This window comes from Mesoplodon bidens, assembly GCF_964165515.1.
Source record: "Mesoplodon bidens genome assembly, chromosome: X".
Classification (NCBI taxonomy): domain Eukaryota; kingdom Metazoa; phylum Chordata; class Mammalia; order Artiodactyla; family Ziphiidae; genus Mesoplodon; species Mesoplodon bidens.
Window position 1 is genome coordinate 45,190,351 of NC_138163.1, and position 25,189 is coordinate 45,215,539.

Consider the following 25,189-nt stretch of genomic DNA (forward strand, 5'->3'; position numbering starts at 1 on the left):
CTAAAGTTTTTGTTAGTGATTTGCTATGGACTGAATTGTGTCCCCACAATATTCATATGTTGAAACCCTAACCCCTAATGTGACTGTATTTGGAGAGAGGGCCAATAATGAGATAATTAAGGTTAAATGAGGTCATAAGGATGGGGCTGTGATACAATAGGATTAGTGTCCTTTTAAGAGATACTAGAGAGCTCTTGTGGATGCTCGCTCTCCTTCTGAAGCTCAGAGGAAAGGCTATGTGAAGACTAAGCAGCCATCTACAAGCCAGGAAGAGAGCTCTCAGAAACAGAACCCTCCTGGAACCTTTATCTCCGACTTCTTATCCTCCAGAACTGTGAGAAAATTAATTTCTGTTGTTTAAACCACCTTCTCTGTGGTATTTTGTTATGGCAGCTCGAGCAGACTAATATAGGATTTAACCATAATTGAGTATATTTTTACAAATTGAATCAGTTGTTTATATAGTCTGGAAATGAGATATATAGCTTGTTTGTATTGAAATAGGACATGAAAGGTTTTAACCTGGTTGTGGAGGGAAGACTCTGCCATTTCTGTGTTTCTCTGAGCATCTAGATACTGTGGAATTATGGTACTGAGTTGGATGTTATGAGTAATACAGTTGGATTTTTTGAACTAAGTTGGTGAGGAACTTGAGTTCAGTTGAAAAGCAACCATTATTTGATGACAGAAGAAAAGAATGAAGCTAGAGGACGTCTCTCTTTTCCTGTATCTACCTACAATATAAATAACCTTGTTGAATACCCCTGTTACAGTAATTAGTATATTGGTGGGGATTGACATTGAGTTGTTAATGTTACCGCCTACAAATCTCATTCTAAAGAAGAGCAAATTGCCGGATTAGGGGCTTGCTAATGTCTAAGTGTATTTTTAACCTGTATTTGCCTTGGTATGGCAGGGGAGATAGGATTTATGGTTAAAAAATTAAGTAAATACACCTTTTTCATAGTTGTACCCCTCTCCCACAAACATATTTCTAATTTTTCCTGGTCTGCATCAATAGAATAGTCTCAGAAGCGGGGCATAGGAAGTGGCATGCAGCTTAGACTGGGGAGTATCCCGCTCAGATTTACATTGCTTTTCTGGACTTTTGCTGATTCTGCACAACTACATTTCCCCTGAGAGCTACTATTGACCTGATAGTACTGGCTGCCAGTTGGCAGGGAAGATTTACCTAGATTAGGTGGTTATTTCCTGTTCCTGTCTACAGACTTGGAAAAATGGAGAGAGTTTACTTTCCTCCAAACATTTCTCAGAACATAGTGGCACAAACTGTTCAGAAGTGGGAAAATTCCTTAAAAAGCTATGTCTGGTTACCTTCAGATAAACATTTCCATTAATATTTCATTTTATTTTGAGCCCCTTTCTGGTTTGTAGTATTTCTTCAATATATATAGGTAGCCTCAAACCATACGGTAAAAGTATTTTCCAAAAACCTTCACTTTTTGTCTTACTATAAACTGTTTTCCTTACTTCCTTGTCATTGAGTAAGCAGCTCCTCTCAACAGGCTCAAATCCCTTTTTCTACTTTGATCTGTCTCTGATTATGCTGATGTCTAATGTCTTTTGGGGAACTCATACATGTTTTAATAACACATTTAAGAATGAAATTGCCTATTTCTTCCCTCTGTGTGTTGGGAAAAGAAAAACCTTTGTTGCTATGTTTAGATAATATGTGTTGAATGTTCCCATAATCATTGCCCTGTGTAAAGTAGTTGTCACGCACAAGATACAATCTCTCATGCTCCGTGGTGTTTATTCTGTTTCAGTCTACTTTAAAGTGCTTAACTTCCCAAGTTCTTTTCCCCATTAAATATTGCTTTTAGATATTTTGTTTTTTTAAATTTCCATATACATGTTCTTTATAAAAGACATTGGATGGGCATTTGCAAATGAAAAATTAGAGTCCCAGATTTTGAAGGAATAGTTTTATTCTGTCTACTAAAAGTCTGATTTCTTCCATCTTCAGGCATCTGTCCTAAACACAGTGGGGTTGTCAAGTAGCAATCCCTCCCATCTTTGACACAGATACTTCCCTGCAATACCAACCCCCAAAGAGGATGTTTCCTGGGGCAGGTAAGGAACAGGGAGAGTACAGATGATTCTGTATCTGCTCTGCCTCTTATGAGGGCTCTTGAGAACATATACTCAACAGTGCCTAAAATTCATAGAATGTTAAATCTGGAAGAGACAATAACAAGTTATCAATACTGGCAGACTACTTCCTGGTCCCTGAAAGTGTTGTGTACTTTTACATCTTATTATGGAGTGCCTGGCAAAATGCAGCTTATCCTCTAGCACCCTACCCTCTGAGTGAATCATCCCTTCATCAGTCATAGCATAGCCTAATAAGAAACTGTGTATAATTTCTCCCACTATGTGTTTGAATGCCCTCCAACACATTTCATAGTGTAGTGTTTAATGGTGTTCTTTTTTTATTTACTCTACAAATTTGGAAAGTTTGCTTGAATAGACAGGATTATAGTAAGAATGGTGTACATATCTATTTTAGTGGGATAAACAAGAGGATTGAAGGTAAAGTACTTGTAAATGACTTCCATGTTTTTGATAGGAAATGAGTTCACTCATACTTTTAGGTTTCCACTCAAGTCACTGAGGAAGAGAATATACAACTTAGTTCTGTGTTATTGAGAAACCATCAATGATATTTTAAAGACATGTTTTATATATATATATATATATATATATATATATATATATATATGTGTGTGTGTGTGTGTGTGTGTGTGTGTTACAGTATGATTCACTTTGTTCTGAATCTGCCAAGGGACCTGTCTTACACACAGCTCTTTTGTATAGGCATTGCTATGGGAGAGGATTGACCTCTTACTGTCCATTTACTGGTTGCTGACGTTGACTCTACCAAATTAGAAGGTGAAAAATGGAAGAGGTGAAATTCATCTTTAAAGATAACGTGTGTGAATTTTAGGATACTAGTATTTGTATGAGTAATAGAAGAATTGGTGAGAAAGTGATCCCATCTAATACTTACCTTCCTGATCAACTACTAGTCAAGAGCAATTAGAGAAAAATTTCAGCTGGAGCATTAGAATCCTGTCTCAAGTTATAAGATAGTATATATGATGTAGAAAGCAAAACAAAAACAAAAAAACCCTGGAATTTACCTTTTGCTTTTTATTTTAGGGCCTTTAGTGTAGGTCATCCAGCATGTGAATACTAACATTGACAAAACTTGGCCTTGTACTTAGTCATCTTTTTCAATGCCTCTGGGCATTTGGCTCTTGGAAGGAGGTAATTCTTAGTACTGTTCCCTGGTTTGCATTATTTATTTGGGAACCTGTCTGCCATTGTGGTTACTTGTCAGAACACAGCATAATTTAAATGTTCGAGGTGGGTGATTGAAGTACTTGAACTTTTTCCCCAACTGCTGATGACTGATTAGAGAGTACTTTAAATAAAGAATGTGTTCTCCAACTTAACAGCATATTATAAGAGATATATGACATATGGTATATCCCCCCAAAATTTTAATTTTTAGAAAGCAGAAATGTATTATATTTTACCAATAATACTGTGAATACTCATATTAACAGGAACCATCCCCAACTGTAGGGTATTAATCTTTTTACAAAATGTCCTAAAATGTATAAATTAATTTATTTCATAAAATCTGACAAAGTTGCTTCTGTTTAGAAACGAATTGCTTTTAAACTTAACCGTTAATTGAGACTATCAGTGCTTTGCTGCAGAATCCAAACATCTACTGTATTAAACTTCATTTAAAACTATATTACCCTTCTTAAAACAACAACAGTCAAAACAACTAAATTATTTTCTTGTTGCCATTTTATTATAATTGATATTTTGATGTTTGATGATTGTATTTATTGGCAATAATTTTATCTGAAAATTAAGATAAACTTTCTGGTTTCAGAGTATTACTTTGTTAATATTTGCTGTTGTCCTTCACCTCTCCAAACCCTACTCGTTCTTCTAGGCCAAGCTGAAGATGATCAAAGTCACTGAAATTTTCTCCTATCCCAGTAGCTTAATTTATGGCATTTTCGACATGGCTTATAGCACTTACTTCCTTTTGCCTTGTGTTAGTTAGCTGTGAACATGCCCTCCTCCTGTACGTTAGTTAGCTGTGAACATGCCCTCCTCCTGTACTGGCTCCCAGAGAGCAAAGACTATGTTTTAGGCAACTGTGTATCTCCAGTAGCACCTTTCACAGTGCTTTGCTCACCAACCCCCCATACATTCAGTAAGTATTTATTAAATCTGTTTATTTTTTCCCCTGATTTTCTAGACTAGACTTAGGAATCAATCAGTGACTTGAGGTTTAAATGAGGAATGAGGTAGTAATGGCTGTGTAGTCAAGATTGGCCAGGTTTGAGTTCCTACTTCATGATGTATTAACTGTGGGACTGCCTCAGCTGTAAGATAGGAATGTTAGTAATAGTATCAGCCTCCTAGAGTTGTTAATGAGGATTAACATAGATAATCTGTTAAAACCATTTATTGGGCTTTCTAACATATAGAATACATTCAATACAGCATAGCTATAATTGTTGCTAAATGCAGTCCTACTGGGCTAGATGCTAAGCCCCTGAGGGCCTGTCTTCTGGTCTTTATAGCTCAGGCACCTAACCTTGATATAGTAAATATTCAACAAATACTTCTTTTAATTGAATTGATTGATTTACCCTATTTTTATCTTCCATTACAGCCCACTGTTTGTAACATGGAAGATTGGTCGAGACAAAAGATTGCGTGGATGCATAGGTACTTTTTCTGCCATGAATTTGCATTCAGGACTCAGGGAGTACACACTTACCAGGTGAAGACCAATTTTTGTTACCTCTGCTTCTACATTTAAAAAAAAAAAAGAAAAAACTTACGAAACTTGAACCTGATACTTTAACTCCTTTTTCTTTCCTGAACTGTCAACACTCTTGACTCCTTTCATGTCAGACTTTTTTCTTCTCTTCGACCATTTGCCTTGTCTCTGATAAAATGTTATTGATATATATTATCATAACATAAAATACTGTGATTACATGTATTCTGCCATAGATGTCTTAAAGTGTTTTTTTTTTCTTTCAGTGGCCATCTTATTTTGTATAACTTGAAAATCAATGACCAAATATCTATGGGTTACTTAAATGTATTATTTCCATAATAATAGTCATTGTGTCTTCTTTGTTAGGCTTTAAAAAATTGTTTATGTCTATTCCATCTCACACATTTTGTTACACTTTTATGTACTTTTGGAATTGAAGGGAGAACCTAAGAAGAAAGTGATGCAACAGCCTGGCAGCATAATCATTCACATTCACACTTTACCCAGAATTAATTGCAGCTTACTTATTTTGTTTCATCCAACACAAGGACAAAGTAATGAATGCCTCATTACAGTTGTTAAGACTTTGTTCTTAATTTCTGAACTCACAAAAAGCTATCTAGCATGCCATCAGATTTTTTTGGTTCAAGTTTAGATTTCTAACAAATTGTGTTCCAAAATTATTTCAAAAGAGGAAAATTCCTTAAATAATAAGCTATTAGCAAAGGAATTTCCTGTTTTTGTTCATATTTCAGGGTGATTATCTGATACAGTTTCTATAGTTGTAATATGCACAGTGTCTGTCCAACAAGAAATTGGTCCCTGCTGACTATTGGTACTTGTGGCAAGTTGCTCAATCTCCAACAGATAAAGTAGTAATTACAGTACTTTGTTCTATATACTTAATAGGAGTATTAGGGAGATGTCAGGGGAATGAAGTAATAGTCAGTCACTACTTTGCTTCAGGATTAATGTTGTGGAAGATTCATTATTTTACTATAGAATTGCACAAATGCTGCTCATAGCACCAGTTAATAAAATGCTAGCAACTGAGTTTAGTATTCTTATATTTGAAGATGTAGCTCACAGCTACAGGATTTTCTTAGCTTACACTGAAGCCCAGAAAGAAAAGGAAAGGCTTGGAGGGTCATGTTCATTCTTAGATTTTCACAGGTATTAGAAATGGGGTGTTTGGACTTGATTAAATAATAATTAGGCAGAAAGGGGGTTGAAACACACATTCTGGAAATAACTACAACTTACTAAAGATAGTACAGTTATAAGTCTAGGCATGTTAGATTTTTTTTTCCCTGACACGAAATACCATGGACTCATTTTGGGACTTTAGCAAATTCTGCCAGGACAGGTGCATATGAAATTACATTTTAAACAGCTAATCAAAGGCAATTTATTATATATTTCCTAAAATAAGTTGTTATGAGAAATACCAGTTCCTTGGTATTGCTTGAAAAAAGAATTCTATGGCTAAATAAATTTTGGGAACATGAGTTAAATGAATTTAAACAGCTCTGCTCACTGCAGGGTTTCTCAGAACCTTTTATGTTAATAGTGTGGTGAATCTCTGAGGGATACAGAATGCAGCATTTCCCAGACTTTTTTGACTACAGAACCCTTTTATCCTCCCACCCTCGTGTCTTATGCCATTAGTGCTCCAAGGAACACATTTTCAGAAACAGAAGTATGTTATAAAATTTCCATTTTTCTTTATAGTTGGGGAGCCTGAATTGATAGTATAGAAAACCTTTGTACTTTCAAGTGAAACTGTGGCAGAAATCCCAGTATCAAATATTATATACTTTAGAAATCCTTAGTAGTAGTAACTATAGTAGCAATTTGTTTTTACTTAAAATATGAAATTCTTTTGCCTACATTGATAAAAAGGGATGAAAATATCCAGTTTTTCTGGACTTGTGAATCTGTCTCCTAGGGCAATTACCAGAAGAATTATAGTATATTTTTTCTGACTATAATATGATTCTGAATGAATCATTCAAATAGTTGGACTTAGAAATTTGCCTACATTTGTATTTGTATTTGTACATATACAGGTGTAGTCTGTGGCTCTTCCTGTTTACTTTTCAGCTTTCCCCCGCCATGTTTCTATACAATTTCCTGAAATTGTATACAGCACATTAGAGAGGTATGTGTGTTTGTGTGTGTATATACACATATATGTACCTGGTCTTCTCATTTTGGTTTGGCTTCATTTCTTTTGCTTAATATGATAATAAGAATGAAGTTATTTGGAAGAGACGAACAAAGAAAACAAGTCTTAAAATATACAGTTGCTCTTTTTTCTGGATTCATTTTAGAGTCAAAACTGTGGCATCATTTTAAAAAGTTGCAGTATAATGTTTTTCAGTCCCATAGGGCACTTATCATTTCTACATGCTGTTGTTATTAGTGGTATTAATAGCTACCATTTACTAAGAAGTTACTACATGTCAGACACTGCAGAGGAACTTTATATGCATGGTCCTCACAACAACTCTTAGGTATTAATATCCACATTTTAAAAATTAGGAAACTGAGATTTAGAGAATGTAACTAATATACCCACTCACACATCTAGTAAGTGGTAGAAACAGGATTCAAACCCAGGCCATCTGACTGCAAAGTCCAAGCTCTTAACTACTACATTTAAGATAAGATAAAATAAAATTTTCTGAGAATATATGTTTTGTAGCTTCATGGTGAAAATAATGAACTTGAAAGCAGGTTCCTATAAACTGTTTAATCATGGGTCAATAATTCTTCAAAAATTCTAGACCTAGAGTCTGTCATACAGAGTGAAGTAAGTCAGAAAGAGAAAGACAAATACCGTACGCTAACACATATATATGGAATTTAAAAAAATGTCATGAAGAACCTAGGGGTAAAACAGGAATAAAGACACAGACCTACTTGAGAATGGACTTGAGGATATGGGGAGGGGGAAGGGTAAGCTGTGACAAAGCGAAAGAGAGGCATGGACATATATACACTACCAAACGTAAGGTAGATAGATAGTGGGAAGCAGCCGCAGAGCACAGGGAGATCAGCTCGGTGCTTTGTGACCGCCTGGAGGGGTGGGATGGGGTGGGTGGGAGGGAGGGAGGGAGATGCATGAGGGAAGGGATGTGGGAACAGATGTATATGTATGACTGATTCACTTTGTTATAAAGCAGAAACTAATAAAAAAAAAACCTAAAAAAAATTCTAGTTAGCAGTTAAGACTGAAAATTTAGAACATTATTTTAAATTCCAGAAAATCCATAGATGGGATCATAAAAAGTATATTACTCAGGGTTGCATAGACTAGTCAGAAGAAAATTGACTTGGATTAATACTGTAGAAAAGGATAATGCTTATTACAAAAATGTACTACTGTGTGTTATGAAATTGTGTTCTTTGGCTACATGTAAATAATGGATTAGACTTCAAGAGGAATACAATTCTTCTGAACATAATAGTTGGTGATTCTTGGAGTCTGGTCTTAAAACCTATAAATCATAAAACTTTTAAATGGAATCAAATGAACTTAGGGTATTTGGGATAAAAGGGAAGGAGAGAGCAAAACAAAAAATAAACAGTGAAATTAAAGACTCATCAGGTATAGGTGTCTTTTTTAAAAAAATTAGGATATCTGGATACTCACTGTCTTCATCTGTGACTAGATAGATTATTATTCAGTTTTCATAATGTTATCCAGCTATACTCTTTATTTATTTATTTATTTATTATTATTATTTTTTTTATTGCGGTTCGCGGGCCTCTCACTGTTGTGGCTTCTCCCACTGCGGAGCACAGGCTCCGGATGTGCAGGCCCAGCGGCCATGGCTCACGGGCCCAGCCACTCCGCAGCATGTGGGATCTTCCCGGACTGGGGCACGAACCCGTGTCCCCTGTATTGGCAGGCGGACTCACAACCACTGCGCCACCAGGGAAGCCCCCACTCTTTATTTTTTATTGTAAAATATGCGTAACATAACATTTACCACTTTAACCAATTTTAAGTGTATAATTCTGTGGCCTTAAGTACATTCACATTGATGTGCAACCATCCACCATAAATCTCCAGAACTTTTTCATCTTCCCCAACCGAAACTCTGTACCCACTAAACACTAACTTCCCATTTCCCCTTCCCCCAGCCCCTGACAGCCATCATTCTACTTTGTCTCTATGAATTTGATTCTTCTAGGTACTTCACATAAGTGGAATCATACAGTACTTGTCCTTTTGTGACTGGCTCATTTCATTTGGCATAATGTCTTCAAGGTGCATCCATGTTGTAGCATGTGTTAGAATTTCCTTCCTTCTTAAGGCTGAATAATATTCCATTGTATGTATCTACCACATTTTGTTTGTCCATTCATCCATGCATGGAAACTTGGGTGGCTTCTACTTTTTGACTATTGCACATAAAGCTACTATGAACGTGGGCACGCAAAAAATCCGTATGAGTACCCTTTCCTTTTTAAAAAGCTAACCATTTTATAGAGGATAATGATCTAGTTTGTTTGTGGTCCCTTAATCTCTAAAACCTAAATGTAAAAAATGACCAGGTACTTTTTAAATGAAATGCCTATCCTGGATTAAGTTTTATGTATAAATATACTGTTTTAAAATTAAAATACTTGTCATAGTCAAGTTTTATGTTCTCCTAATTGAAATTTTGATTTATTGTAGACTGGAATAAGACCTTATAAGTAGGCTGAGGATTTCTCCCAATTGTAAAAATACATAGTTTCTGTGTAGGTAGCAGGAAAACTTTGTGAGAATTACAACATTGAACTATTAAATAGACTATTATTTCCTTGACCTGAGTAAATGCAGGAAAGATTATAGCAAATAAGAAGCAGGATGGAGAGCTCAGAATTATTGATAGAAGTTTATCCATGGTGAAATTAAAGTTCACAGATTAGTGTATTTATTAGTGGTCAAAACTTCAAGGTAGAAATATTCTTTGTCCCACTTGAAAAGGAATAATTTCTAGTACTTATCAAGCTAGTTGCATTAGTGGCTTTTACATGTTAGAAAGCAAAGACAAATTTGTTTCCTCTTTTTTAGTACTTAGATTATATACTTTTATAAAGAGGAGAATTACAATTAATATAGATGAACACAAACATCTCAGTCAAAGAAAATTCCTTAAAATCTTGGTTAATAATTTTCCAGTGAAGTGTAGGTCTATTTCTTTTTTTTTAACATCTTTATTGGAGTATAATTACTTTACAATGGTGTGTTAGTTTCTGCTTTATAACAGAGTGAATCAGTTATACATATACATATGTTCCCATAACTCTTCCCTCTTGCGTCTCCCTCCCTCCCACCCTCCCTATCCCACCCCTCTAGGTGGTCACAAAGCACCAAGCTGATCTCCCTGTGCTATACGGCTGCTTCCCACTAGCTATCTCTTTTACGTTTGGTAGTGTATATATGTATGTATATATGTCCATGCCACTCTCTCACTTTGTCACAGCTTACCCTTCCCCCTCCCCATATCCTCAAGTCCATTCTCTAGTAGGTCTGTGTCTTTATTCCCATCTTACCCCTAGGTTCTTCATGACCTTTTCTTAGATTCCCTGTATATGTGTTAGCATACGGTATTTGTTTTTCTCTTTCTGACTTACTTCACTCTGTATGACAGACTCTAGGTCCATCCACCTCACTACAAATATCTCAATTTCGTTTCTTTTTATGGCTGAGTAATATTCCATTGTATTAGGTCTATTTCTTTATGTAAATTCAAGTTGATAATAATTTTTCTAGAATATGTAAGTGATTAATAGATGTGTTCTTATTTCATCAAACAGGAATACGGCCTATCATCATGCTTAAAAGACTGTCTTTCCTTTCTTCCCCTTTACTTGGTTGTTCTTAGACATCTTGGCAGTGAAATAATTATGCAGGTGCAGGCAGTGTCTGGAGCTTGATCCAGAACTATGCCACTTTTTTGCACTGCTTAATTCTGGGAAAATAGCAAGAGAGGTTTGTTCTTTCTAGGGAATAGGGTGACCACATAAAAGGTGATGTGTGTGTGTGTGTGTGTGTGTGTGTGTGTGTGTGTGTAGGGGGGGATGAGGGAGAGAGGATGATTGTTTGTTTACATGTTAACAAATGTTCACTTACTATTAGGCTTTTTGGGATACTGCAAATAGCTAACAGACCTACTTTATTACTTTCAAAGGTCCTGGCTAGATTGGGTACTTTTGGGTAACTAGATTCATTGTAAACCAAGTTTGCTTTTATATTTTGGTGTTGTAATCTGGCATTTTTCTAAAGCAGTATGAGTTTAAAACCATTGAAAGCAGCATAATTATATTTTCCGCCTCAGGGCGGACTATTTTGTGATCATTCTTTTTCTTGATTATTTTAGGTAACTAGACTTGGCTCACAGTGAATAATTAGTTTAAGCAAGCTCCCCCCACTCCTCACGGTAATATCAGCCGGATTGATTTTTCTTATGAAAAGAAAAGCTGTACATGAGTCACTTCTGACTGTACACTCTTGTCAGCAAAGCTCATTCTGGAGATGTTAAGGCCAGACTATTTTTGGCAAGTGTCTGGGGCAAGGCTCCTGGCTAAAATATGCTTTTTGGAGAGAGAAATTAGATCTATCAAAAACACTATGCAAAATTAATTATCTTAATTTACAATCTACATTTTGTTGCCTTTTACAAAAGGTGGCATGGCTTGAGTCCTAAAAGGTATACCTAATTTGTTAGTTTCAGTGTATAAATTACCAAATGAGAAATTAAGTGTTTGTCAGATTTCATAAGCATTTAATTTGAGGTGTAGTTTGGAACCTAGATTGTTACATGCCTTTTACTCGAAATTATCCATAGAATAGCACAGCTAAATATAATCTGTGGAGTTCTGGAATCTTGATTTTAGCCGCTAGCTTAATATACTCCTTCATTATCCCGTGGTTGTGCTAATGTGCAGAGATGTGGCCAAAAACTGGCCAGGAGAAACCAAAGAGCAAGAACCATTCCCAGTATGGGTGATGACTCCTGAGTTACAGAGAATTATCTGAATTCATATAGCACCTACTGCCACAGAAATTAAGTGTAGTGAGTATATCAGATTCTAATTCCTTATCACATCCTTCAGACCTTCAGAGTCTCTACTTGGAATCCCTGTGCTGCTTTGATTAAGAGCCACAGGCACAATGCCTTTGGGTAGAAAATCAGAAAAAGCCATCTGAAAAAGGTGAAGGTGTGAGAGAAGCTGAAAATGGGTTTTTGCCCTGTCAGAGCTCTTGGTTTCTGTTTCATAAGGAGAGGGTAAACTACAGGAAATTGACCCTATTCTTACATCTAACTCTAAACCTTACCCCTTTGCTCTTTCTCCCTTTAATTATGTTTAAACAGTTCATCCTGTAAATCTAGTCTAAATTTTGCTTTAGGAGTTTATAATGTACTAGGAGAGATAAGCTATATAAATAATTACAGTCCTAGGTAGAAAGTGACTTTTGCCAAAAAGTCAGAGGCGGTGATAATGGATGAACGGATATTCTACATCTGTAATAAAAGCAGAAATGTATTTAAAGCAATTTATGAAATTATTTTATTTGGTCCATCCCTACTTCACTTTGAGTAAAAGCAGAACACTTTATACCACTTTTTGGTTTGTTTTTATCCTACGTGGACAAAAAAAAGTCCAGATTATAGGGATGTGTGTAAATTATTATTATCAAAGTGACCACATACAAGGTATTGGGTGTTTTGAGAGATTTTACTAACACATATTTTGAAGGGAGGCAGAATGAACTTGCTATGGAAAACAATAAAACCTCAGAAACAGAGTACCCACACACACACTCTTCACCAAAGAATATCTAGAACCAGTTGGATTATAGCCTGATGTTTGGCAAATGAAGAAAATTAAAAGTTAACAGTTTAGATTCCACTTTCCTCTTGTCCCATTAAAATAAATTCATATTTTGTGTCAGTCCAGTAAACTGATATCTACCTCCTTTCCTGAGAATCATTGCTTGAGATATTCTTCATTTTTTCTGATGAAAGATGAAGTGGTAAAGATAAGTTAGAGCACAAATATTGTATGAAATTAGTATCATATTAGATGTGGTCTAAAATCATACCATAGGCATTTAACAAAGTATTTACTTTTGTCTAAACATTTAAAAAATAAATATTGGGTCTACTTATGAATGTCTGAAGTATTTGAGTCATTAGGGCCTGAACGAACAAGAGAACAGATTTGTATCTTAGTGTTCTGGAAGAACAAGATGCTCACACCAATGTATGCTCAAGGTGACTGTTCATTCTAGATTATCATGCAAATAATATACTCTTACCACTCTAGGGGACAATGTTGCTAGTAATTTGAGTACTCTAAAATAATTGAATGTTGAGGTTTTTGTGCAGCAATTTAATATTAAATTTTCAGCTATTATCTTATGAGCATGAGCAAATGCTTTTTAAAAGATCTCCTTAAAAGGCAAAAGAAACAGCCCTCCTCTGTGATCTTTGCCCTTCCCCCAAACTTTCAAGTACCTCATATGTGGATATCCAAAGTAGTAGACTTTGGAAAACATTTCCTTTTCATTATTGATAACAATTTGGTGTTCTTTAAAGCCTAAACACTTACTGTTAGCCCTTTATCTTGCATTATAAATATATTTGTCTTAGAAACAATTTCCAGATTTTTTTACATTCTCTCTCACTTTTTAAATAAAGAGCAAACATTCAGTATGTCTTGTTCTAAAGAGCTACATTTTCTGAGCTGCTTCTTGTTAACGAAGTAAATTAAAACACCCATACTACATAACAAATAAAGTAGGCATGGACAAATGGTAACTTAAAAAAAAGTTCTACTGGAATAAGAATTTCATAGGTGCTAAGGATTTTTAAAGGTGAAAATTGGTATTTAACACCTTCTACTGAGAATGTAGCTCTAATTATCGTTAATATCAAATGTACATTTTTAGTATGTTAAAATTTAAAAGTGAAGAGAATACATTAGATTCATAAAGTATAGATTTACAGTTGGTCTCCTGTTCAGAAAACTTTTCTGTTAGTTTTACAATTTTACTTCAGCTCACGAAGCTATCTTGTAAATAAATATATTGAAAGTATAGGCTTCATCATTCAAATTCGGTTAGCAGGTTATATCCCATATTTAAGCCTCATTTTTAACATTTATACATTGAAGTGCCAACTCTTGTGTCCTTTCTAGTGGTGAAAGAGAAGATCAGAAAAAGCCATAAAACAAATCCTTCAGAGGCTTTAATTAAAGGGATTGCCCAGAACTCAACTTCCCGTTCCTATACCCGGCTACTTTCAGTACTGACTTATATGTTCCACAAAGCTGATTTAAAAGGTTACCACTTCACTAAAGATGGGAGGAAAGAGGATCTCTCTTAAATTCTTCAGGCTGCTTTAACCCTAAGCCATTCTTCTAAGAGGGCCTTCTGTTGCTCTTTGGCTAAGGGGGATTGATTTGCTTACCTAGGTAGGGAGAAGGCTGCTAAGCCTTTTAAATGAGTGGAGCTGCATTGCAATATTATGAACAGCAGTAAATAACCATACGCTGCAGTTAGACTTCCACTGCTAATGAGGTCACAGGTTTAATCCCCATTTGGACCACTTCACTTTGTTTTGCTCTGACTCACAGCCTGCACCCTAGACCCTGGGCAGTGCATTATAAGGGGCCTCAGGTAAGAGCATGTGGATGATCCAGTACCACACCCCAAACCTCAGCATTGTCTCAGCATATGAAACATGCTACATTTGGAGTACCCCAGGCTGAGCTGTCTCAGAAGTAGTTAATAGTAAGTCTAATAATAATTGCTTTGAATCTCAAAGAAAAAAAAAGAGAATGTTAAAAATGTTAGTTTCATTTCACAAGCTCTCTGAAGAGAGCCAATGTGACATTGGAAAAAGAGCTCTGGAGTAGCGGTGGGACCGAGAACACAGGTTGGGTTTCAACAGGCCTGAAAATGCTGTGGACAAAAGGGGAGGTCTCTGGTTGGATCCCTGGCCTCAGAGAAGCCTGGAGAAATTGTGTATTAGTTCCTTTTTCCTGAATTTCCACCTCCAATAAAGAGTAGTGGCTAGGGATGGGAGTCATCCCAGATAACAGTGGATTTCAGCTAAAGCAACTCCTAAGCACTTCAGTGGTGAAAGGATGACTGTTAAATTCATAAGGTTACAAAGACATGTTATAAAATGTAATTGCTCTTTTTAAAAGACATTTTTTGAAAAGGCTGCCTTTTAAGGTTGTCATCTCTGGTGTATTGAGATGTTCCTGTGCCTCATGTATCAGCTCACTAAGGTATGTGCCTACTGTCTAAGCATCTGTGCCCTCCCATGCTGTTGCATCATCCTCTTCATAGCTTTTGTTACTGCTCAGAGCAGCTCACTTACCCCATCAACCAAAATGGGTACAGGCGTACCCACTGGCATGACTAAACTCTCCTCAGTTATTGTTAATCCTTATACCCGAGACAAGAAGCCCTCCCTCTGTCTACCCATCTTGTCTAGAGTAAAATTAGAGTCATTCCAAAGCCTGCATTTCACTCAGAATAAAGTTAATGTTCTAAAGTGCCACCATCCTTTGTCTGCCCCTGCCTCTCCCCCCATCTCCTATTCCCATCCTTCTTAAAAAGCACAGCATCAGAGGCCCTAACCTCACACTCCAGCCATGCACAGTTATTCGCCACTTCCCAAATGTAGTCTTTTGTGTCTCTCTGGCTTTGAACATTTTTTTTTTCTCTGCTAACCACACCTCTCTCCATTTCCAGCCAGTCAACTCCTACTCATCCTTCAAGACTCAGCTTGCTCATTACTTCCTCTGTGAGATTTCCTAGACACTCCCCAGAAAAGCTGGTCCATCTCTGTGTTCTCGTAGCACTTTGTTCAGGCCTCTATTATAACACTTAATATATTGGATTGTAATGATTAGCTGTACATGTTTGTTTCTCCCTTTTGAAATTGCTCTCAGCAGTAGTTTAGCAAGCCACATCAAAGCAAATCAACAGAAACCAGGCTCATGACTTTGTAGCAACTTTCCTCGATCCTGAGAACCATTTTCACTCTTTTCCCTTTGTGTCTACTTCTGTTAGCTTAGGTTTGTCACCTTCTCTTGCTGCCAGCGTGCTTGAGCTGGTAGGAGTTGCCGATGCTGATTGGTAGTGAGAAGGGTAGTTTAAGGCCACTTGGAGTTAGACTGAGCCAGGGGACAGTGTACCCAGTACACTTTAGAAAGCAGGTTAACATAAGGTCAATCTCTTGTTCTAAGTGCTATAAGTGATTGAATTGATGCTCACCATGGAACCATATAGCTGGAAGACATCCTTAGAAGTCATCTTAGTCCAACCCCTATCAGGTACTTTAATCTCTCTTAAAGTCTCCCAAGAAATGAGCATCTAGCTTCTATCTGAATCTCTCCACTGACTTGGAACTCACTACCAGTTAAGTAGTCATTTCATTCTCAAACACCTCTAAACCCACCACCACAGCTCCAGTTACCACATAGCTATAGTTGAAGTGCCAGAAGTCAAAGATTGCCTGTGTTTAGCACTTTATCCTTTATAGAAAGCCACATTAACCAGCAGTGGTTAAACTTGCCCTCTGAGTAATGGCTGAGTCTTTAGAAGTTTGGGAGTGGTAAGATACACAGCTTTACAACTGACTCCCATCCACCCACTCATAACAATTTTAACTGGCCCCTTATTGAAACCTTTGAAGCTGCTGCCACCGCATCTTCTCTCACTGCCTACATTAGACTTCTGGAATTGGCTGGGCCAGAGAGTCCACAGATTCTGAGATAGAACTGGCACTAGAACTTTTAGTACCCCCAACAATTTATCACACAAAATTGTGTTGGAGTTAGAACACAGGTCCTCTGACATCACCAGGGAGACTGTCACTACAATTTCCACAATAGAAGGGATCCATAAAAGTATGTAAATTTATTTATTTTAGTTTTATGTTAAGAAGCATACAGTTTCAAGGCACCCTGTAATAAAATAATCATTTTGTAATGTAACATCTCACCATCAAGTTATCTGCCTTGGGTCAAGTTTTTGGGATATTTCCGTAAAGTAAAGAATGCCCTTGGAGCTATTCAACTAAAACTACAGGTGTAATAGGATATGTGTATTGAGAAGCCCGAAGCAAAACACACACACACACACACACACACACACACACACACACACACACAAACTCATATATATATGAAGTTTACTCATATCTTAGATTTCCATTTTTTTTTACCAAACATGCCTCCAACATACTACTAGTTATATTTCCTAAGCACAATAATAACTTCTATTTTTGTGGGTGTGCCGGACCTGTCCTAAGTATTTTATATAAGTTACCTCATTTAATCTTTTCAACAACGTGAAGTTGAAGGTATTTCACATATTACAGTTAGGGAAAACCGGGGCTTAGAGAGGTTGACTGACTTGCTGAATGACAGCTCATATTTACATGACAGTACCTGAATTTGCACCTGACTCTGTCAAAGTCTGTGTTCCCAACCACATTGCTATACTGCTCCCCTCCAGTAACATCGCTCCCGCTTCTCCCATGAAAGCTTCTTATAGCTATTTGTTCTGCTAACTCAACTGGTATCCCCTGGTCTCAGCTCACAGGAAAAACAAACAAACATTGAATAACTTTTCATTCGGGGACTCAGTTTCTTAACTCGGGAATCCAGGAATCTCCCTTACACCCTCAGCCTGTTCATCCCAGTCTTACTCAACTTCTCCTGAGTTCTCTTTCCTTTTAGAATCCTGCGGTGCAATGTCTCCCTCATGTGCCTTTTTTCTTCACAGCTATCCTGTCAGTCCAGTTTGGTGTTCTGAACTCCCATAGTCCCATCAGAATTGATCAGTCTCTCAGGGATACACACTTCCCAAGCTTTGATTTCTCTCTGTGCAATTTTTGCATTTAATATCAGCAAGTTTCCATGGAATACCAGTTCAGCCTTTAGGTTTCTAGTCAGGCATAACCCACTGAAATCTACTGTGACTTTTCAGGGGCTCTGCTCTTCTCAACAGTCAGTCAAAAGGGAGACATCATTTTGGGGGGCAGAAATCAGTCTGTTCCTTGGAAATTATAATTAGGGAAACATATTCCAAATATCTAGGTGATTCAGGCCAAATTTATTGCCTTAGTTTTCATTTTTACAACTTGAAGTTCTTTAGGGCAACTTATAAAACAAGAAACAGCTATATAAATGGAGGGCAAATATATCCATGATGGACATTTTTCTTATAGTAATAAAAAAGGAATTTCAGGAAAGAATTGTATGCATTTGGTCACGGACTATGGCGGTTTTACCAAACTTCGATTTCTTACAATCATAGGGTTTAAAAAAATAAAACGATCCAGTTTTTGTCTCTCTCTTACTGCAGCTGGGATTCAGGGATCTGAGTATTTGGAAGACAGGGAAGATTTTTTAAATGTATTTTTAAAAATCGTATGCAACTCTTTTATGGGTACGTTATCTTTTTTAAATTTTGAGGTGAGTGGTAATAAAAACTTTAGAACCATAGGCTTTGTGAATATCTTCTGTTTTTGCCCCTGATCCATTTTAAAAATTTTCTATGTCTAAAACAAGTAATACATCGTTGGAAGTCTATTTTCAGGAGAGTTATTTTAAAATCTGACAGGAAAATACCTTTCAAAATTTATATTCATATACTGCCTGTTAATTATTGTAAACTTAATAGCAATGTTGGTTGGTACATTGTCCATGTCACATGTTTCTTAATAGGCTTTCAAGAATTTTGCCAGTATAAGAAGTCATTTCATATATTCAAGGTCCCACATACCAGAGACTCAATCATGGCAACATGGCAAATTAATGATGCAGTGGAGGAGAAACCAGCAAATGGCTTGGGGATGCTAGCCCAGAAATTAGTAACATATTTAGTCTTTGGGATGCCAGTGAGGCTAAACAAGGCACTTAAGTGTTATTTGTAGGCTTACGTCATAGGCCAAAGAGGTGGGAGGAAAGGGTGATGGGGCCCTGGTAGAGCAGAGATTCTGTGGAATTGTTTAATGTCAGAGTTGATTGCTGCTGTTCTGTCTCTTGCCTTAGGTGTATCCCATTTTAAGTTCAAGACTAAGAAAACCTTCCAGAAAGAAAATTGAAAAATTTCAAAGCAAATAAATTAGTAAACACTTGTGGCTGTCGAGTTTCACGTTGCAGATTCCATCTTCTGTTTCCCAAAGGATTCACCCAGGGTTTTCCCCAAACCCCCAGAGTTACTGCTGCTTTTTTTGTGTGCTCATTACACACTGCTTGGTGCCTCTGTCACAGCACTTGCTTTATCTTGCCTTGCAGTGTCCTTAGTTTCTTACATGATTTTCTTCCCTACCTAGATGGATAGTCCCTTGAGGGCCTGGGCTAAATTTTTCACATCTTTGCACCCCTTAAGTAGCTGTGGGGGGTTAGGCATAGATCAAAATAAATGTTTGAATAAGAGAGTTCCCTTAGTATACTGAAATAATTGTTTACTTAGGTAAGTAAGGTAATTAAAGAAAATGTTAGGACCCTATGCAAGGGAAGTGGGAAATGAAGATTAAAGCATCTCTGAACATGTAAACCATAGGACAATAAAATTATTTTACAAAGGCAATTTACTTTCATTTTTAGGAACCTAGATATAACCTAAGGTGAGACATATCTGTATTTTGTTTTCTATTTATAATTTTAAGTCAAGGAGTTTTTTAACACCTTATTTGCTTTACAGTTGCATCAGTTGTCGTATAACGAAGGACGGGAACACAGTTCTTATGAGAGGCTTTTCAAGGTTGACAAAATATTTCAGTATCCTAGTTGCAGCTGCTAAGTTTTGCTATTATAAAGTGAAACAACTGAAATAAAAGTTTAACATGTGCTTCCATGGCAAAGCCTATATATACTAATTCTACAAATGTGATGAATGAGAAACAGAAATAGCCTGAAGAAAGGAAATGAGAGTGATATTTAACGTCCTATATATTACCTGTAGTGCACAATTGCAACTTATAAGCATTTGGTGCCACAAGGCTGATTATTAGAATTGTTTCACGAGGGACATTTTATTCACAGTGGCACTACTGTCCAGGTATTTCTTTTAAGTCCTCGGAGATGGTCATTTCTGGGAAGTTTTACATGTACTTCCTAGTCTTAAAAAGGTTTGGGTTAGTGGGTGATGGTTTGTCAGAAATGATCTTTCTGTGATGGCCAGACACCTTGGGGGGATCAAAGTTTGAGGTGAGCAATCCCAGGTAATGTCTTCACGTTGTTGTGCCATTTATTAGTGTCTAGTTAACTATGCTTGAATCTGTTAGTGGATGAAACCACACAGAAAGGCTGTGTTGACATAGAAATAAAACTTGAATTCAACAAACAAAACAGTACTTCACCCCCTCTTTCCCAATGAAGAAGATCTGGGCTAGGGATTGCGACAACATTTTGATCATTGTATTTATTAGCAAGTTCAAAAAAGTCCCCTTGAGAGATGACTTAAGGCCTCCCGTTTGTGATTATCTGTGGGAATATTCGCTCAGGGAGTGGATCCTACCCTACTGTGAGCCCGACTTTCCTTGTCATTCCCCCTGCAATTAATACTGTGCAATACTTGTCTGTGTAACAAATAAACAGTTTGGGGATTAAATAGAATGCAGTGGAAAAAAAGAAGTCCTTTTGATATGCATTTGATAGGAATGTGTTAATTTCAACAAAACATCTGGTATAAAAAAAAGTTGTGAATGCAGGACATCTGAGGGAGTTGTGGAAGGAGAAGGGATTTACTGTGCTTAACAATTGCCAGTAGTCAGGCCACTTCCAAGTTGTGATTTTGTCAGACTTGGAAATTAAGTGGGATCAAATCTACTCAGCCCTTCAGTGGGAGAAGATCCAAATCCAGCTGCAGCAAGGAGCAGTTTACTGATTAAGAACTAAGGCTGTACCCAGTGTCTGTTCGCTAGTTTTCATGCTATTAAGGGCAATGCTTAATATTGCCCTTTTTATATTCTGGGTAAAAAAAAAAAAAAAGACTGTCTTTGTGGTTTACTGGTTGAACTTGTACAGCTGAATCTACAGTTAAAGGTCTTTCTTCATTGGTGTTATTTTACTACAGATTTCAGTGTTCTTACTGTTCTACTTATTTTCTTAATAAGGTAATTCAAACTTAGAATAGTTACTGTAGTTTCAAAGCTTGATTGAAAGATGCATTCAGTATTTTCTCTAAATAAGCAGCAATTATAACAGCACAGCTGTAGTTAAAGATAGAATTTATTATGAATCCTGACAGTTGTGCTTCTCAATTACAACAGGCTGAAATAAGGTTTATTCAGTTCAATTCCACATTTATTGAGCACTTAACTCAGCATGATACTGTACCAGGTACTGTGGAGCTACAAAGATGAACAATGCATGATATCTACCCTCCATGAGCTTGTAGTCTTGTAAGAGAGATGGATGGACACACAAAAGAACCATGAGGAAGAAAGTATAAGTGCTATTTAGATGTGTAAACAACACTACTGGAAGTTAGAGGAATTAGCTGTGGTTGGACAGACTGTAGAAGGTTTTACAGAAGAACTAACATTTAAGCTGAACCTCTGTCGACATTTAAGACTCCATTTCAACATTTAAATGTGAGGATGTGGAGAGGGTATGCATTATGTGTCCAAAAAACTTCCTGAGCCAAATGCAAGGAGGCAGAACAGTGTATGTTGTTTGGGGGAGAGCAGTAAGTAACCCTGTGTGGCTTGGGCTCCAGTGAGAACAGTGGGAGAGAAAATGATAGACTGGGGCTGGATTTTTTTTTTTTCTAATGGCATTAAATTGCCGTTGAAAGATTTTCAGCAAAGAAGATCATTAGGGATGACTCTGGCTGCTTGTACATCGGATGGAGTGAAAAGGATAGAGACAGAACAGTGCAGAGGCTAATTTTAAATATTCCAAATGAGAGATGCTACAGGCCTGAATTAGATTAGTAGCAGGAAGGATGTAAAGAGATGTATAACAGAGACATGGTAGTTACAGAACAAGATGAGACTGTATGTGGGGAGTAAGGTAAAGGGAAGACTTGACAATGGCTCCAAAGGTTCTTTCTTATGTGACGGGGAGATGGCACAATTACAAGTGATAGGCAACACGGGAAGAGGTACACGTTTGACACATTGCTTGTAGAAGAGTCATTTTTAATGTCAAAGCAATTTTGGCCTTAATCTTAGGTTATCTTTTTTTCTGAATTTCAGCCTTGAAGATTTTTTAAATTAAAATTTTATTGAAAATTGTTTCCTTTCAATGGTAGTGAGAGTGAAGTATCCTCTTTAATGTGTTATTGTCTTATTTCACTTCTGTTTTCCTCCAGTTTTGCTGAGGTATAATTGCCATACAGCACTTTTTAAGTTTAAGGTGTGCAGCATCATGACTTGACTTACACATATCATGAAATGGTGACCACAGTAAGTTTAGTAAACATCCATCGTCTCATATAGATAAAAGGAGAAGAAAAAAAGTTTTTCCTTGTGACGAGAACTCTTAGGATTTACTCTCTTAACAGCTTTCATATGTAACATGCAGCAGTGCTAATTATCTTTATCATGTTGTACATTACATCCCTCGTCCTTATTTATCTTATAACTGGAAGTTTGTGCCTTTGACTGCCTTCATCCAATTCCCCCTCCCCTCCCCCCCACCTCTGGTAGCCACAAATCTCATCTCCTTTCCTATGAGTTTGTTTTTGAAGTACAGTTGTCCTACAACAGTGTGTTAGTTCCTGTTGCACAACATAGTGATTTGATATTTCTATACATTTCAAAATGATCACCATGATAACTCTAGTTACCATCTGTCACCATGCAAAGATATTAGGTAATTATTGACTATATTCCCCACACTGTACATTTCATTCCCGTGACTCATTTATTTTGCAACTGGAAGTTTGTATTGGTACTTCTTAATCTCCTTCACTTTAAAAATATATATATATTATTTTATCGGATAGTATTATTATTTAATATATTATTTTATATAAAGGCAGAATAAGGAAAATAGGGGAACAAGATCCTTGATATCATTATTTTCTTTTAGCCCATGCCACAAAGCAAAACTCAGAAAATAAAAGATAATTTTTATAGGCTACACTTGCTTGAAAAAACATTGATGTTGAAACATTTGTTAATGTACAACTAAACCCTCAAAATTCCTTTTCTAACTAAATATACATTTTGTGGATGAGAAATCTATAAAGAAATAAATGTTTGTAAACACTGGATGGTTGTTATGGAATTTAAATATCTGTACTTATTACCTAAGAACGTCTGGGTTTCAAGGCTGAATTAAAATAGATTCCAGGCTTCCTTAAAGGTAAACAGCACATCTGTTAATTTGTCTAGGACGATGGAAACTGACTGAATTTTGTATTATGATAAAAGTCAGCATCTTCTCTTCCATCTATTTAGCAATACTTCTGGGTAATCTCTTCTCCTTTGGGGAACTTTCCAGATGTTTTGTGAACATGATTCCAATTTAGAAGAATTGTTTTTATATTGTAGCTGACTGATGTCCTAACTCTGAAACTCTTAGACTGGTGTAATTCTATCCAAGGTGTCCTCTGCAGTACGTGTAGGAGTGCCCTGTGACACTTCGGCTTCCTCGACTGGCCTAGACTGTCAAAGCTGCCTATGGGGGCAGTTTCCTGGAGTCAATGAATCCAGCCCCTATTGCAGTAATTTCCATTAACAAAGAAAATAACATTTCCAGGTATCAGCCAGGGTCACTGAGTTTTGAGCAGTGTTCGTATAGTACAGTGAACATGAACAGCTAATCCCACAAGATTATTTAGATGGTTCCTTAGGTACAAATGTCGACTTGTATTTTCCAAAAGGAAGAGAAGCCCTGAAATGTAGTGAAAATCACAGGATGGTTGCTGTTGTATATATGGTTAAAAGAACCATCTTCAGATAAAAGATTGCAAACATTAATTTTAATGCTAATGCATTATAATAGTCCAGCATTAAGTAGTGAAAAATCTTAGACAAGTGTCCAATCTGTATTATGACTACATTTATTTCTTAATATTTCTTTAGAAAATTAATCGCCAGTGCTTAGTTTTATCTGGGTATGGATTATGCCTTCTATGATCTTCCACGGAAAAACCCTCCCAGACCAGAACAACTCGGAGCTACCTCACTCGGCCCAGCAGTTGGCTTGTGTCTTATGTTTGCTGACCACCTTAAATATTTGCCTATACCAGGCATAATTTCAAAAGTAAAATTCCCATCTGAAAATAAATGGTTCTGAAGAACCTAGGGTCAGGACAGGAATAAAGACGCAGATGTAGAGAATGGACTTGAGGACACGGGGAGGGGGAAGGGTAAGCTGGGACGAAGTGAGAGAGTGGCATGGACATATATACACTACCAAATGTAAAATAGCTAGCTAGTGGGAAGCAACCGCATAGCACAGGGAGATCAGCTCGGTGCTTTGTGACCACCTAGAGGGGTGGGATAGGGAGGGTGGGAGGGAGGCTCAAGAGGGAGAGGATATGGGGATATATGTATACATATAGCTGATTCACTTTGTTATACAGCAGAAACTAACACAACCATGTAAAGCAATTATACTCCAATAAAGATGTTACCAAAAAAACCTGTATATGAATAAATTGATTTTATAAATAGAAAAAAAAAGAGTCACAGGCTTATGGTGTCCAGATGTAGATGATTTTGAGACTGTGGACCCTCTCATAGCTCTCATTTTAACACTGATACAGAGATTGACACAGATGATCAACCCAGTAGATAAAAGAGACCTATGGTTTTTTGTTTGTTTGATTGTTTGTTTTTTGTTTAAATTGAAGTATAGTTGATTTACAATGTTGTGTTTCTGGTGTACAGCAGAGTGATTCACTTATACATATATATACATATTCTTCTTCATATTCTTTTCCATTATGGCTTGTTACAGGATATTGAATATAGTTCCCTGTGCTATACAGTAGGACCTTGTTGTTTATTTCATATATAGTAGTTTGTATTTGCTAATCCCAAACTCCTAATTTATCCCTCCCCATCCCCATTCCCCTTTGGTAACCACAAGTTTGTTTCCTATGTCTGTGAGTCTGTTTCTGTTTTGTAGATAAGTTCATTTGTATCATTTTTTTAGATTCCACATATAAGTGATATCATATGATATTTGTCTTCCTCTGTCTGAATAACTTTACTTAGTATGATAATCTCTAGGGCCATCCATGTTGGTGCAAATGGCATTATTTCATTCTTTTTTATGGCTGAGTAGTATTCCATTGTATATATATAGCACGTCTTCTTTATCCATTCCTCTGTCGATGGACATTTAGGT

General features: G+C 36.7%; 1 protein-coding gene across 3 annotated transcripts in view; it reads left to right on the plus strand.

Moving 5' to 3' along the window:
* The window catches only part of AMMECR1 (AMMECR nuclear protein 1), a 107,691-nt gene that overhangs the window by 44,804 nt on the left and 37,698 nt on the right, over positions 1-25,189 (plus strand). For all 3 annotated transcript variants that reach the window (XR_014014294.1, XM_081222890.1, XM_081222891.1), the window contains exon 2: positions 4,730-4,840. Coding sequence is in view for 2 of the 3 variants with exons in the window: in XM_081222890.1 (XP_081079016.1) it covers positions 4,730-4,840 (111 nt within the window). In the remaining variant the exon portion in view is untranslated. The remainder of the gene's footprint in view (positions 1-4,729; positions 4,841-25,189) is intronic.